The sequence below is a fragment of the Nyctereutes procyonoides genome, unplaced genomic scaffold (genome assembly GCF_905146905.1).
Source record: "Nyctereutes procyonoides isolate TBG_1078 unplaced genomic scaffold, NYPRO_anot_genome, whole genome shotgun sequence".
NCBI classification, from domain to species: Eukaryota; Metazoa; Chordata; class Mammalia; order Carnivora; family Canidae; genus Nyctereutes; species Nyctereutes procyonoides.
Genome location: NW_026575034.1, coordinates 23,341,970 through 23,359,611, shown reverse-complemented (window position 1 = coordinate 23,359,611; position 17,642 = coordinate 23,341,970). Strand labels below are relative to the sequence as shown.

At 38.1% G+C, this 17,642-nt stretch overlaps 1 protein-coding gene and 1 pseudogene across 1 annotated transcript; both read right to left on the bottom strand.

The window, feature by feature from the left end:
* Positions 1-4,330: 4,330 nt before the first annotated feature.
* LOC129505096 (olfactory receptor 51A4) lies at positions 4,331-5,274 on the bottom strand. The gene is given in 2 exon segments (XM_055318036.1): positions 4,331-5,047; positions 5,050-5,274. Coding segments are annotated over 2 exon segments (942 nt in total).
* A 9,949-nt stretch (positions 5,275-15,223) lies between these two features.
* LOC129504900 (olfactory receptor 51A4-like) lies at positions 15,224-16,144 on the bottom strand (annotated as a pseudogene).
* Between the last annotated feature and the right edge of the window lie 1,498 nt (positions 16,145-17,642).

Below are 17,642 nucleotides of genomic sequence, written 5' to 3'. Positions count from 1 at the left end.
TTTATAGAACCTTTTATCTCTGCTATGTAATTATTTCTGTGTTAAGAGTCTCACGCATGTCTTCCACTCTTTACTCAAGTCCGGTGAGTATCTTCATGATTATTACTTTATTTTTATTTTTATTTTTATTTTTTTATGATTATTACTTTAAATCTCTATTAGGCATGTTATTTATATCTGTTTCACTTGGCTCTCTGGCCGTAGCCTTTTTCTGTTCTTTCATTTGGGACAAATTTCTCTGTCTTCTCATTTTGTCTAATTTCTTTGTTCCTGTTTCTGTGTTTCTGTGTTAGGAAAGTCAGATACATCTCCTACTCTTGAGAGTAATGACTTTCTTTCTTTTTTTTTTTTTGAGAGAGAGAGTGTGCTTGTGTTACAAGTAGAGGGTGCAGGGGACAAGGAGAGAGAGAGAAGAGAGAGAGAGAGAATCTTAAGCAGGTTCCATGCTCAGCACAGAGCCCTATGTGGGGCTTGATCTCACAACCCTGAGACCATGACCTAAGCTGATATCAAGAGTCAGATACTTAATGGACTGAGTCACCCAGGTTCCTCTTGAGGGTAATGACCTTATGGAGAAAAGGTGCTATAGTGCTCTGCAGTGTATTGTCCCCTGTTTCCCAGGTCCTAGTACTTGAAATGTATTAGAGAATATTTTCTCATCACATCAATCATTTTTGCATAAGCATGTAGTAAAGTGACTGAAACAAAGTAGATATTTAACGAACAGCTTTTGAATAAGATAATGGCACATAATTAAATATGTGTGCCTTTATTGAGTACTCTAAGATGTAGTTATAATGAGAATCCTGCACTATTTCTTTGATGAAAAACTTTTCAAATGGCTAGAAATGGCAAAAGGGAAACAGAACATCTCAACTGAAATTGAAAAATTTCAGGGAAAAAACCCAACTGGTTGATGAATTGTTGTGCACAAATAGAGTGTTTATAAGAGAGGGGAAAAGCTAGAAAAAGAGAACACTGCAAAGAAACTAAATATGTATAAGAAATTGAGCCATTTATTTCTTAGTCTCCTGCCATTGATGAATTTAATATTTACAGAACCCACATAATTCTGGAAATGTCCTTAGACAAAATTGCCAGGAACAACTTATTTAAATAATACTATATTTTATGTATTCTAAGATGATATTCTTCACATTTTAAGATCTTTGAAATTGGAATGCCATTTACAATCAGTAAATGTCTGTGATTTGATGCAACTGGGCACTTGCTTCTGCATATCAGAATTGAAGTCTAGAAAGGAGTAAGCTTCCAAGTTACTGGAGGTCTTAATTTATAAGGTCATCTTTGTGGAAAACATGCTAAAAATAGGGTCCTAATAATACTAAGATGTTTAGGCTATACAGGCAAGTAGTCATCTATTTTGAAAATTACACTAATATGCTCATGTAACTCCAATATCACAGAGGCATAGCCTTTCTGCCTGATTCTCAGTCATCATACATCTAGGAAAAATAGGTTCTTTTTTGCTCTTTTAAATTTATACAGTGTACCATCCCTTGCAATGTTTTCCCCAAATCTCTCATAACTGGCCAATATCCAACAGAAAAATAAAACAAAAACAACAAAAAATAAAACATCATAATTTTTTAAAATCTTTAAGCTATTGTTCCCTGGTAAGGGTCATTTGCATTCCATGTCTTTGCAGTCTCTTATTGTAAAGGAAGAGTACTTTTAGCACCTTAAAAGTGAATTCTTTTACTTTTTCCAGAAGTTTTCTCAGTTTTCCACTGAGTGCCTTTCTGAAGCACTTCCCTGACAGCAGATTATGCCCAAATGCCTTGGGTAACCACGGGGTTAACCATTTCTTGTTTGACAGTTACATTTAGACAAGGTTTTCTAATCTTTGACACTATGATATTTGGACTGGATAGTGATTTTTGGTAGGCAACTGAATTGTGCATTGTAGCGTGCATCTGTAGAATGGGTTGGTAGCATCCTTAATCTTTACCCAGGAGATGTTGATAACACACCTCATCTCCCAGGCTGCAACAACCAAAAATGTTTCCAGATATTGCTAAACATCTCCTGGTGGACAAGTTGTTCCTAGTTGAGAGCCATTGTTTTAGGAGGCCCAGAGTTAGGCTTTCCTTCCTCCAGGAACATATGGAAATAATCATGGTGACCATAAAGTCCTCCCACCATCACTGGATATTTTTGTAGCTTCACCTTGCTTCTGTCATATTATATTAAGGGGGTCAGAAACAACATGAAACAGATTACCTTTGAGAGTGCTGAGTATGACATGACTATATAACAAACTATGAGTATTTAATAGCTTCAAATCCATTTTATTATCCCTCCTCTTATTAACAGACACTGTCAAAGGCTTCACTTTGTGCTGCCTATCTTCACACTGGGAAGCTATAAGCTTCCATTTCTTACAATTAATAAAGTATGTCAACACGTGCTTTGTTGTGCTATAGACTTTAATGCCCATGGTTACATCTGTGAGGTTATGGAAAGTTATGTACCTCAGACACAGAAGCACTTAGTTACCTGATCTGATGATAGAATTGTGGAAACAGGCAATGCTGAATATGAAAGCTAAAATGTAGCCAAATAGTACTATCCTGGGGTATAAAAGATAAGGTGTGAATTTCAGCTTTTGATGTCCTGTGTGCGTGGAATTCAGTAAGACAATCTCTCAGAGCCTCAATCTCTTCAACTGAAAAAATAGGAAGAATGATCTATAAAATTGGGTATTGTGAGAATCAAAATAGAAATATGCCTGAAAATGCTTAGAAGTATAGGTTGCATATATTAACATTTCAAATGCAATACTTTTTTTGAAAGTTTTCCATTAATTGTGAGACACTATCACCTTACCGGCTGATTATTTTTAAGCTTTGTCACTGCTGGAAGTTATCTCATGATTTATTTGAGGATAAAAGTGCAGGAGATTAAAACTGATGTGGTTAGTGGAGAGGACCTGGGTCAATGAATAGGGGTAAAAAAAAATGTAAGAAACTTATTCTAGATCCACAAAGTTTTTAGGTCACATTAGGAGGAGATTTGGGACTCTTAGTCACCCATCAAACCCAAGACAAAAAATTCCTCACTAATCCCATATTATTTTTTCGTACTTTCAAAATCTTTGAGTAGTTATGCCTACTTTTGAAATAAACAACTTAAGAAAGTCGTATCCCATCTAAATGGAGTATTTTTGAACTCTTCAACAAACAGTTCCATTTATTAAACATGGCCTCATTTCCACATGCACTTGTGAACAGTTATTTATTGGAGATCTATTCTGTGCCAAAATTATCCTAAATATTAGGCACAGAGACATAAATAAAATAGATATGATCTCTATCCCATTGATGGCACACTCAGTTTAGAAAATAGAAATGAAAAAAAAACCGTAAGCTTTATTTACATAGTTTATATAATTGAAAATCATAATAATAAGTATCCTGAGAATAAATAAGCAATAAAAAGGTGTTTTTTTTAAAGAAAGTCATACTTTGAACTGAGAGTTCAGGTAATCAATTATGAAATTATGTTGAAACTTTAAAAGGTGAATAGTAAAGACTTAAATGAAATGGAGGACAAGAACATCTAAGAATAAAGATCAAATGTGAAAACTTAAAAAAACCAGAATCATTTGTAAATTCAAGAATTGTTCAGAAGGCCACTGTGGCTGTCATTTATCTGCGAATGTTGGAGAGATAGAGAGGGCCAAGGACATGTGTAGATTTTTAGTATGTATTTATAACATTAATTCTAATCCCAAAGAAGTTAGAGTACATGTTTAAAAGAAACAGTACATCGTTCAATTTTTCTTTTAAAAAGAGAACTTTCATTTATATAGAACATCAGTGAGAAAGCAACAAAAGTAAACATTTGGAAATACAGAGTTATTGCAATGATTCACTAAAGAAATATTGGTGACATACCAGGGGATTAAATAGGAGATAAAATGAGGAGATGAATTATAATATAATTCGGATCTAGAATAAAATAATTTAGTATAGATAGATTGAATATGATGATGAGAAATACACTTCTGGTAGAAGGTAAATTACCATATCACTATCTTGATTAGAATGTATTGCTTTTATCACAGATGACATCATAAGGCATCTATTTTCTTTCTTTCTTTTTTTTTTTTTTTACTGGGATGGAGACCTCAGAAAATATACTTCTTGTTTCTTGTTTGATGTTCTTGTTAAGTATCCAGTTTAAATCTTATGATAACAACAAGAAATTGTATTATTTATTTGTGGCAAATACTAGGTCAACTCAACTCACCTTTAAACTCCTATCAAAGACATTCCCCAAATATGTTTTCTACAATATATGATTATTACATCTGCTTCTGGCATAATTTTGCTAAAACTCTCACTCTTATTTGCCTGGTTTTCACACAGTACACAATGGGATTCATCATTGGAGGCACAAGTAAAAGAACATTTGCCATGAGAACATTGAAGAGAGGTGAGACGTGTCTGACAAAGCGATGGACAATGGCAAGGTTGATGATGGGCAGGTAGAAGATGATCACTGCACAGATGTGTGAAGCACAAGTATTGAGGGCTTTGAGCTGCTCATTTAGGGATGCAATTCCCAGCACAGTCTTGAGGATCAGGATGTAAGATATAGCAATGAGCATAAAGTCTACCATAACTCAAAGTGCTCCAAAAAAGCCATAGATGACATCAATTCGGTTGTCAGAGCAGGCCAACTTCATGACATCCTGGTGAAGACAGTAGGAATGGGATAATTGGCTCTTACTGCAATATTTCAAACTTCTCAAAGTGAAGGGGAAGGGCAGCACTAGAAGGACACTCTTAAGGGATAATACTATTCCTATTTTGGCAACTCTGACAGGAGTCAGAATGGAGCTGTATCTCAGAGGGCTGTGGATGGCTAGGAAGCGGTCGAATGACATGATCAGAAGCACTGAGGATTCCACTGCTGTGAATCCATGGATGAAGAATTCCTGGGCAAAGCAGGCATTGGCAGAAATTTCAGGGGCATTGAATAAGAAGATCCTTCCCATAGTGGGTAGAGAAGAGAGAGAGACAAGCCCATGTCAGACATTGCCAACATGGAAAGGAAGTAGTACATGGGTTCGTGCAAGGAGGGCTCTGTCTTGATGACAAAAAGAATGGTGCAGTTTCCCAAAATAGCAAAAAGATACATGCTGCAGATGGGGATAGAGATCCAAATGTGTGCATATTCCAGCCCTGGCATCCCAACCAAGAAGAAGGTGGTGATTTCAACATTTGATGTATTAATAATAGACATGATGCATTTAGAGGGCTCTACACAATGAAACAGATATTCTTGAGTTGATAAATATGGATATCTGGAAATCTGGTAGAAAAAAATGCAGTTGTTGAAATTGTGGCTCTTTGTTAGCTCTTTTTCAGCAGAACAAAATATTTACATGGCTATCATATAGTGAGAAGTGGATGTCAATTTAGACTAAAATCTACTTACATAATAAATGCAAAACATTTCCTTGGCCATGTTTTTCCTATAGAGAAACTAGAAATATATTTTGCATTCAGGTTTGAATATAATTTCATTTTCCCTGTGAAATATTAATGGAATTCTCTAGTATTTTTTGCTTTAATATCCTAGATAAAATGTTGGGTAGAATATATGACTTCTAGAATGACACTATGAAGGAAGACAAAGGAGTCTCAGAACTCAATTTCTTCCTACCTCTTCAAATTCCCACAGGTGTATGATTTTGCGAACTACCCTTAGTTCTATCCCCTGCCAAATGAAAATTGTTGGTTATTTAAATATCATTTAAAAATTCCCATTATTTTCAAATCATGTAAATATTTGTAAGGACAGTCACCGCAGAGATGAAGTCTCATGCTCTCCTGGCCTGGAATTTGTGACCACTTGTGTGGTGTTGAGACTAATAATAATGAAGTAATCAGTATCACAATTTAGGAGAATCTGAATTCTGTTGAAGACTGAGTCCCTAAAAGGTAAATAATCCATTTGCAAGTCTCTGAAAGGAAAAGTCTTCCTAGAGATGTGGCCTTTGAAGGCTTCTGCCCACCCAAATGAAGTTGTATGTGGTTGATTGCCAGGGAAGAGAACGAAAGCAAAATAGATGAGCTATGTGGACACTCACCATAGAGTGGACATTTTGGAGAGTACTTCTGGGAGTACTTGAAGGATCCCAGAAGTGAATGACAAGTATGTCACCAAAGGTGCCTCTTTATATACAAAGGCTTGTCTCAATATCCCAAGGGGGCATTGAACCCTGGGGGTGGGGGAAGTGCAGCCAGGATGAATCTGCTCTGAGAATAAAAATAAACATGTGCAGATGCAGTAAATCCACAGAGATGGTTAATACCAAAGAAATAAAATGAGTATCTAGGCTTTGAATTAAGGACCATTTTGGTTGGAGAGAGTTCCTTAATAACCAGAGGTGGTAAAGACATGGTAAATCCTGTGCTAAGTCTCTGACACTTCTGTTGGGTATTTGGCTCAGATATTACTCCTCTGCTCTGTCAAAACAGAGTCAAAACAGAAATGCTGTGAGTTGAATCTGTGCATTCAAGGAGACGATGAAGGGCAAACACCCTATGATATACATTTTTAGCTTAGGCGTAACTCCTGAAGCCTGGATCCATCCTTCCAGGTACTTACTCCTAGACATCAGGAATCCTTAACTGATTTGATTGATTAAAATTAATTTGTTCCAATAGACTTCATTTTCTCCTTTCCAATTCTGACCTCTTCTTAGGGACCATCTCCATACTAAGCCTTTATATGTAATATTTTATAAACCCCAAATCTGGCCCCTTTAGTCTCTTCAGGCTCACATCTTGCATAGTAATAGCCAACACTTATTGAGAATTTAAATTGTTTCACCTATGGACTTTCCCACATTAATGGATAGTGATTTTGAGTCTTAAATCTTTTGAATAGTGACAAGTACACTTAATAACTTCATTTTACTGATGAAGAAAATGTTTCTCAAGGATATCAGATTGTGCCTCCAAGATCATATGGTGGTTGTGCAGGAGAGGTAAGGTAGGAACTCAGGTCTGTTGGATGCCTGATAACTGAACATATTTCATGCAATGAGGATGGTCAACCAATATTTATGGAGTTGTGGATTGAATGGATGGTAGAATTCTATAGTTTTTTTCTTCATTCTAAACTGCCTGTTAATTCTAGGGAATTATATGGAATATGTAAGCTCACATTCGTTGACCTTTGCAACAAAGAAAAGAAAATACTTATTAAGGATTCCAGAGGAAATGGTCTTGAGATATATATATATATATATATATATATATATATATATATCCATTAATACATGGTCTTGAGTGGGAGCTAATATTGAGTTGATCAAAAAGAGAAAGTATAACAAATATTACCATAACCCTCTGTAATAATCTCTCTTTAACCTTATGGTAGTTTGTTTGACCCGTGTCCTATTGTGTTCATCCTCCTTGGAAATAAGTTCTCTTAGCTATGTTGTCAGAAATTCTCTACCTTCAAGTCTTGCTTTATCTCTGTGCTTTCTAATTACTTCTCATAAAAGAGATGGCAGGATATATCTGGGTTTTTTATTATTATTGTGTGTGTATGTGTGTATGTCATAATTGTGATAGTAGTGTTTGTTATGTATTTGTTGGCTTATTGCCCAACTTTGGAGACTGATTCCACTTGTGCTATGACAATATCAATAAGCTACAACAGGCCAATTATCATATCTGTTATTATTATTTTGGTATGTCCAGTCTCTAGCACATTGAATGGCACGTGGTAGGTTAGAAATGTTTGTTGAACGAAGAATGAATGAATAAATTGCATTGTAAAAAATGGCATCTTAAATCCTATACTATTTTTAACTTTGTTATCTTTAGTTCTTTCCTATTTGGGTATGCTTGCTATGGAGTAAAAGGACAGATTTTGATAAATGTAATATCTATTCATATGAATTTTTACTGTGCAACCTGGCATTATTTTATTTTTGTATGTGTCATTTATATCATTTTGAAAGTTTTATTTGCATATAGAGAATATTTAAATATTTCAAATATAGAATATTATGACACAATTGGGTGAATTATACATATATATGATAATTATTAACATTCGACCATATAGATTTGAAGCATTATATTTCAATGTTACGGTCATGGATTTGCATAGTAATTTAAAGACAAGTGTCTGAAGCATTCAGCTTCAGAGTATAATGATGATCTTCCTTGTAGTTAGTTTTTAACATCTGAAATTCTAATCATTGAAACATTAATTGTTTTACCTGAAATAACAACAAAACACAACTCCTTGGCTAGCTTGTCATTAAACCACACTGAAGAGGAGGAGGGGCAAGATGGAGGAAGAGCAGGGTCCCCAAATCACCTGTCCCCACCAAATTACCTAGATAACCTTCAAACCATCCTGAAAATTTACGAATTCGGCCTGAGATGTAAAGAGAGACCAGCTGGAATGCTGCAGTGAGAAGAGTCCGCGCTTCTATCCAGGTAGGAAGACGGGGAAAAAGAAATAAAGAAACAAAAGGCCTCCGAGGGGGAGGGGCCCGCGAGGAGCCGGGCTGAGGCCGGGGCGAGTGTCCCCAGGACAGGAGAGCCCCGTCCCGGAGGAGCAGGAGCTGCACCAACCTTCCCGGGCGGGCGGAAAGGGGCCCGCAGGGAGTTAGAGCAGGACCCAGGAGGGCGGGGATGCCCTCGGGCTCCCGGGGACACTAACAGACACCTGCGCCCCGGGAGAGTGCGCCGAGCTCCCTAAGGGCTGCAGCGCGCACGGCGGGACCGACCGGAGCAGCTCGGAGGGGCTCGGGCGGCGGCTCCGCGGAGGGGGCTGCGGGGCGGGAGCGCGAATCCCACAGCGCAGGCCCCGGAGCACAGGGCGCCGGGACACAGCCCAGGATCCGGCCTCCCCCGGGACAGGCAGAGGCCGGGAGGGCCCAGGACAGCAAGGACGCTCCTGCCCCGAGCTGAGCAGATCAGCGGCCCCGCCCCGGAGCCTCCAGGCCCTGCAGACTGAGAGACTCCTGCGGGGGCTGAATCCAGGGCTCCAGAGCTGCGGTAACAACTGCGGCTGTTCCTCCTGGGGCCTCACGGGGTAAACAACCCCCACTGAGCCCTGCAGCAGGCAGGGGCAGAGCAGCTCCCCCAAGTGCTAACACCTGAAAATCAGCACAGCAGGCCCCTCCCCCAGAAGACCAGCTGGACGGACCAGTGATACTCCCCCGTGTTCCAATACAACTTGTTTTTGGCCACTCTGCACTGAGAAAAATGACTAGAAGGAAAACCTCACCTCAAAAGAGAGAATCAGAAACAGCCCTCTCTCCCACAGAGTTACAAAATCTGGATTACACTTCAATGTCAGAAAGCCAATTCAGAAGCACCATTATACAGCTACTGGTGGCTCTAGAAAAAAGCATTAAGGACTCACGAGACTTCATGACTGCAGAATTTAGATCCAATCAGGCAGAAATTAAAAATCAATTGAATGAGATGCAATCCAAACTAGAAGTCCTAACGACGAGGGTTAACGAGGTGGAAGAACGAGTGAGTGACGTAGAAGACAAGTTAATGGCAAAGAGGGAAACTGAGGAAAAAAGAGACAAACAATTAAAGGACCATGAAGACAGATTAAGGGAAATAAATGACAGCCTAAGGAAGAAAAACCTACGTTTAATTGGGGTTCCCGAGGGCGCCAAAAGGGATAGAGGGCCAGAATATGTATTTGAACAAATCCTAGCTGAAAACTTTCCCAATCTGGGAAGGGAAACAGGCATTCAGATCCAGGAAATAGAGAGATCCCCCCCTAAAATCAATAAAAACCGTTCAACACCTCGACATCTAATAGCGAAGCTTGCAAATTCCAAAGATAAAGAGAAGATCCTTAAAGCAGCAAGAGACAAGAAGTCCCTGACTTTCATGGGGAGGAATATTAGGGTAACAGCAGACCTCTCCACAGAGACGTGGCAGGCCAGAAAGGGCTGGCAGGATATATTCAGGGTCCTAAATGAGAAGAACATGCAACCAAGAATACTTTATCCAGCAAGGCTCTCATTCAAAATGGAAGGAGAGATAAAGAGCTTCCAAGACAGGCAGGAACTGAAAGAATATGTGACCTCCAAACCAGCTCTGCAAGAAATTTTAAGGGGGACTCTTAAAACTCCCCTTTAAGAAGTTCAGTGGAACAATCCACAAAAACAAGGACTGAATAGATATCATGATGACACTAAACTCATATCTGTCAATAGTAACTCTGAACGTGAACGGGCTTAATGACCCCATCAAAAGGCACAGGGTTTCAGACTGGATAAAAAAGCCGGACCCATCTATTTGCTGTCTACAAGAGACTCATTTTAGACAGAAGGACACCTACAACCTGAAAATAAAAGGTTGGAGAACCATTTACCATTCAAATGGTTCTCAAAATATACCCTAAAAACTATAGAACACTTCTGAAAGAAATTGAGGAAGACACAAAGAGATGGAAAAATATTCCATGCTCATGGATTGGCAGAATTAAAATTGTGAAAATGTCAATGTTACCCAGGGCAATTTACACGTTTAATGCAATCCCTATCAAAATACTATGGACTTTCTTCAGAGAGTTAGAATAAATTATTTTAAGATTTGTGTGGAATCAGAAAAGACCCCGAATAGCCAGGGGAATTTTAAAAAAGAAAACCATATCTGGGGGCATCACAATGCCAGATTTCAGGTTGTACTACAAAGCTGTGGTCATCAAGACAGTGTGGTACTGGCACAAAAACAGACACATAGATCAATGGAACAGAATAGAGAACCCAGAAGTGGACCCTGAACTTTATGGTCAACTAATATTCGATAAAGGAGGAAAGACGATCCACTGGAAGAAAGACAGTCTCTTCAATAAATGGTGCTGGGAAAATTGGACATCCACATGCAGAAGAATGAAACTGGACCACTCTCTTGCAACATACACAAAGATAAACTCAAAATAGATGAAAGATCTAAATGTGAGACAAGATTCCATCAAAATCCTAGAGGAGAACTCAGGCAACACCCTTTTTGAACTCGGCCATAGTAACTTCTTGCAAGATACATCCACGAAAGCAAAAGAAACAAAAGCAAAAATGAACTATTGGGACTTCATCAAGATAAGAAGCTTTTGCACAGCAAAGGATACAGTCAACAAAACTCAAAGACAACCTACAGAATGGGAGACGATATTTGCAAATGACGTATCAGATAAAGGGCTAGTTTCCAAGATCTATAAAGAACTTCTTAAACTCAACACCAAAGAAACAAACAATCCAATCATGAAATGGGCAACAGACATGAATAAATAAATAAAAACTTTTAAAAAGATTTTAAAAAGAAAGCAAGCAAAGTTGGCAATAGAAATTGGGCAAAGCAGAAGAGAACAATTAAAAGAAAGGACATGAATGGAGTCACAGTCCACTCAGATCTTGGGAAAGACTGAAGTATAAAACAAATTCTCCTTTAAATATATTTGCATATTATGGATTCCAAGATCATTTCAAACCAGGTTAGTATGTTGAATTAAAATGCTTGGGATGGGGGGAGGTGGGGGTAGGACCCCTGGTGGGGGGAAGATCCCTGAGTGGCTCAGTCGGCTAGCACCTGCTCTCACCCCAGGAGCCATCTTGGTGTTGGGCAATGAGAGTCCCACAGCAGGCTCCCTTCATGGAGCCCGCCCCTCCCTCCTCCCCCCTCTCTCTCTGTGTGTCTCTCATGAATGCATAAACAAAGTCCTTTAAAAAAATAAAATAAAATGCTTAGGGAGTACCTAAGTGGCTCAGTCAGTTAAGTGTCCGACTCTTGATCTCAGCTCAGACCACAATCTCAGGGTCATGAGATTGTGTCTGGCATGGGGCTCCATGCTAGGCATGGAGCCTGCTCAAAATTCTCTCTCTACCTCTCTCTACCTCTACTCCTCCCTCACCATTCACACATGTGCGCTCTCTCTCTCTCCCCCCCCCAAAAAATAATAATGATAATAATAATAATGTAATAACGCTATATAGTGACAGATGGTGACTACACTTACTGTGGTAAACACTGAGTAATGGATAGAAATGTCAAATTATTATGTTGTCGTACAGCAATTGTTTTTAAGGATAGTCCTACCTTTAAGTTTGAAGACTGTTTTAAGAAATACAGAATCAAAGAAGGACACCACTTAATACAATTGCATTTGTAGTCATTTAAGAATATTAACTTCTTAAAAACAGTATTACTTTAAAAAATGGGGCTATCAAGGCTTAATACCCACAACTAAAAGAATGGGTGTAGACTTGTATCTCACATCTTATGCAAAAACTATCTCAAAATGCAGTATAAGAGCTAAAACAAACAAACAAAAATTGCTAAAACCGTAAGAGTCTTAGAAGGATACTTAAGTGGTAAGTTTTTGTCACATGTGGTTGTGTGCTCTGTGATATCATTGTTACTCTTTGTCCTCCCTCTGGCTTCACAGGATCTCATATAAGCAGATATCATCTGATTATACTGACATAACTAAATGAATGAAAAGTTATACCCTCAATTTGGGGGCCATTATATACAAATTAAATGATTAAATGAAATTTGTGAAAAGTCACCTTCACATCATTACTTAAGATCTGTAAATTCATAGTTTTTTGTTAGAATCATAAGACTGCTTTCTATTCATCAGGAGAGAAAATGTAAAACAGATATTTAAACCTATGAAGAAGCATGCTGAATTAGGACAGACTATGGAAAAATAGCTCCTCATGGTCCTAATCATCTTCTTACCAATGCCTTCTGCAAACTCAGAGGTCTCATATTTATGCACAGCAATAACTCGACCATTCAGCAAACATGCCACCTCAGAGCCAGCCAGGTTCAAGTACCTGGCTTTAAATTTCTCTCTGTGCTCGGTCATTGATTCTGGCCTAGCACTTGATTGAATGCTATCATTTAGGAGTCTGGACTTCTACTATGTATTTACAGAATTGTTGGACTTTTTTAGAGGGTTAGGGTAATGGCATCCATCCTAATCACTCAGCAACCACAGCTAGGCAGATACTATGTGAATTTTTTTGCTTGTGCTGGTGCAAAGGCAAGTGGTAGCTATGAACATCAGGAAGCTTACCCATAAGTTGGTAAGTCATTGGGCCCACATGTCAGAGTAAAGAAGAAATGGAGGTGGCATGAGGTCACCAGAATTTCACTGCTATATAGGCACAACAGTCTAGCCTGTCCTGCAGAGTCTAGTCCTGCCTCCTGCTGCTTTCCTATTGGCCCAGAAAACACTGGGGATTCCAGCTCATCAGGGGGTACACAGAGAAAAAGAAAACTCCCTGTAGGTGAAACCTCAAAGGCGACTGGACCCCAGGAGAGTCATCCAACCCCCTTGTAAATGAGAATTAATAACTATAATTGACTGTATAAAATCGGTGCTGACAAAGCCCTCTCAAGTAAATTAGTCTATTACTTGACATATAGGCATAGAACTTAAAGCTGGTAAGGAAGGTCACTTCCATGACAGACCAGGATCCTGGGATGTTTTGGGGAGTCCAAGAAAAGAAATTATTGCCTAAGGAATGTCTGGGTGGCTTAGTGGTTGAGTGGAGCCTGGTTTGGCTCAGGTTGTGATCCCAGAATCCTGGGATCAAGTTTCACATCAGATTGACCATGGAGAGCCTGTTTCTCCCTCTGCCTAGGTCTCTGGCTCTTTCTCTGTGTCTCTCATGAATAAATAAATAAAATCTTAAAAAAAAAGGAAAAAAAAAAAAAAGAAAATATTGCCCAAGAGTAGATACTCAATGGAGTAATTTGATGAAGACAATTTTTTGGTTGTAGTTCCCTATCCTAGATATAGAATATGATAGCAGCTTTTGAACATCCAATATGATTCTATGTAGAAATCTCCAGCACTGCAAACTTAAGAAGGCCTATTTGGTATCTTACCATTCTTTCTCCATCTGTGTAAATAGTGGGATAAAATCAAATGAAAGCCTTATTTTGTGATCAAGAATCATCTCACTTTGAAATTATACTTTAAATGGGGGAGATTATAGTGCTTCAGTGGAAAGCTACATTGTCTAGAGCACTTTTTTATGGGTTATCTGATTCTGATTATGTGGACTTAGGTGTTTTCAATGCCTTTGAGCTATTTTCCAACTCTGCAAGTTGTAGATAAATTATTTCACGTAGGTAGACCCACAAATAAATACCGTCTGGTAGAAGATCAATAGACATGTGTCTCACAAAGTGGAAGAAACTATTTGTACTCATTTGCAAATTAATGTCAATATTCCTATCTATAAATGTAATTTTTATATGGGGGCCTCTTTGAACTGGTTGTATCATTTGCCTGGTACTTTCATTAAAAGAGAGTTAAATCTGGGGTACCTGGGTGAGTCAGTCAGTTGAGAATCTGACTTCTGATCTCAGTTCAGGTCTTGATCTCAGGATCATGAGTTCAAGCCTTACTTTGGGCTCCACGCTGGGTGTGGAAGAATTAAATTAAATTTTTAATGGATATTCATTTATGTCTTTACGAGAGCTATAATTTTATCTTTTTTTAAAAATTAGTCTTTTTTCTTTTTAAAGATTTTATTTATTTATTCATGAGACACACAGACAGAGAGGCAGAGACACAGACAGAGGGAGAAGCAGGCTCCCTGAAGGGAGCCCGATGTGGGACTCAATCCTGGAACTCCAGGATCACACCCTGAGCCTAAGGCAGGTGCTCAATCCCTGAGCCACCCAGGCATCAATGAAAATTAGTCTTTTTTTAAAAAATTGTATTTATTTATTCACAGGAGACACAGAGAATGAGAGCATAAGCATATTTCATAAAGTGGAAATTATGAGCTAAAGAGGGCTATTTTAAATGAAGAGGCAATCCTCTGTCACTTCTGATTACTATGCGTATAAATGTATCCTGTTAATTCTGAAATGAATGTATAGAGTATTAGTTTAAATATAATGTTAATGGCAAGCATATGCTGTGCTCATAAGGCTGGTTAAGCAAGCCGGGTGAAAATGGAAACTTAGAATAGATGTATGTTTACATATGAGCCCTAATCCTAAATCCTAAACCAACATATTTGCAAGGCTGATTCTTTAATCTTAATAAATGTGTTGAAAGATGATATTGTAAAGCAATTAATATATGGTCTGATTCCTTAATGATTTGTTCTTCTTGCTCTGTCATTTGCTGATTGGGTTTTCAATGTGATTAAACATTCCTGTTAGCTGTGTTTCTGACACAGCTTCCTTAAAACCATACTTTTTATCTGTTGGCTTTTCACACAGTATACAATGGGGTTCATCAATGGAGGTACCAACAGGAAAACATCAGCCATGAGGATCTTGATGACTGGGGAACTGTGTTTGGCAAACCAGTAGATAACAGCTAGAGAGAATATGGGCACATAGAAGATGAGCACAGCACAGATGTGAGAAACACAGGTGTCGAGGACTTTGAGCCTTTGCTTCTGTGTTGTTATGCTCAATCCTACTTTCAGTATCATAATGTAGGACACGAAAATAAATGTTAAGTCTAGGATGCCTGTGACAGCCACAAATAAGCCATAGATGACATTGAACTTGTTGTCAGAGCAGGCCAGCTTTATGATACCCTGATGGAGGCAATAGGAATGGGAAAGGAGGTCCTTCTTAGAGTGTCTTAGATGTTTTAGAGTGAAAGGGAAAGGGAGAATCAACAAAGCATTTTTGAAAGAAAAAGCAATGCTGGTGACTCTGGCACTGGTCAGAGGTGTATCTCAGAGGGTGGCAGATGGCAATAAAGCAATTGAAGAGCATGATGAGAAGAATTGATTACTCCATAGCTGAGAGTCTGTGATACTTGGGCAAAGCAAGCATCAGAAGAAATTCTTGGAGCATTGAACAAGATTATCCTTAGCATGGTAGCGAGAGAAGAGAGGGACAGTCCTAGGTCAGAGAGAGCCAACACAGAAAGAAAGTAATTCATGGATGCATGCAGAGATGACTGATTTTATGAAAAACAGAATGGTACAGTTCCCCAGGATGGCAACGAGTTTCATGAAGCAAATGATGATGGAGACCCAAATGTTGGCATGCTCCACCCCTGGGATCCGAAACAAGAAGAAGGTAGAAATTTTAATTTCAGGGGTGTTGAAGGTGGACATGCCAGGTAAATGAGAGAATCAAGATGAAAGAGGCTGGGGAGAGGCTTCCTGCAGTGCTGCAAATACACTAGTTCAGACACTTGACTCTACCTATTGCAATCATTGAGATCTTGTGAGTCTAAGTGATATGCACGTAATTCTTAGATATAAACCTTAATGGAGAAAGATAGGAAGAGTAGTCATCAATATCCAACTGAAAACAAAAACTGAGAGAAAAGGAAAACAAATTTATATCAAAATTGAATCTTACTAAGAGATACTAGGTTATAACAGGTATAAGTTCTATACAAGGACTGATTGATAAATTAAGATAATTTTATAGCTGCTTCTTTTCCCATTTGAGAATTTGATACTTTCACTTTTAAATATAAACATTATAAATTAAATACTGTTAAAATTTTAATTACTTTACATAAAATTCAGAAACAAAGTAATATATCTTTACACAATGTCTTCTAATGTAGACATGGATTTTTTTTCCTTTCTTCAAGTCTTCTCTTATGTCTCTCAGACATATTTGGTCATTTTCTCCAGAAAGATTTTACATCTTTTTTTTTTAAATTAGAATCCTTATGCAATTGTTGCAATTATTTATAGGATCATTTATTCTCTCTTATTTTTCTATTTTTTGTGATGATTACTGGTCATGTAGAATACTGCAGATTTTTGTTGTGGAAGCCTGTGATAAGCCTGTCTCTGCTGGTCATTCTATTTTTTTTTATCTTCCCTTCCTACCATATATGTCTGAGTGCCTCCTCATCTTCTTTTGCCCCCTAACTGTGTATACACTTCTGTAAAGAAATCCCTCAGCAAACACTCCTCAATTGACTTCCTCATGTGCTTCTGTTTCTTGCTGGCACATGATCTTTCATTTCTTTTATTTAGGAATTTCATCTCTTCTAGTCTTTTTTCTTCACTTGAGAGACAGAGAAAGAGAGAGAACGAGTGTGTGGGGAGGAGTCAGGGAGAAGTAGACGCAGCACTGAGCATGAAGCCCAAGGAAGGGCTCAATCCCAGGACTTGAGCTGAAGGCAGATGCTTAACCAACTGTACCACTCATGTGCCCTTCCTCCTCTAGTCTTTAGACTGTTCTTTTTGTCACTGATGTTCTGCAGTGCAACATACAGGACACAGGTGGAGATTTACAATTAAGTTATTTTGCTAGTAATTTAGTATTTTCAACCTAAAAAGTCATGTATTTTTTCAATTTTGAATACCTTCTGCCATTATAACTTTCAACATTGATATATTGCTTATATATAAGCAATGTTGATCTTAAATATGATCTTATATCTTTGTTGATATATAAACAATATATATCAAGCAATATATATCATTGCATATTGAAACTTCTCAATCTAACTTCCTAGTTAGATTGCTTCATATCTTCAAACTCTTCATTTGTTTTTGTTGCATTTTGATGCATTCTTTAATACTACTTTCTTACTAATTCTATTTTCTTTGGTGTCTGGTCTCAAATGTATTCCAACTAGAGTTT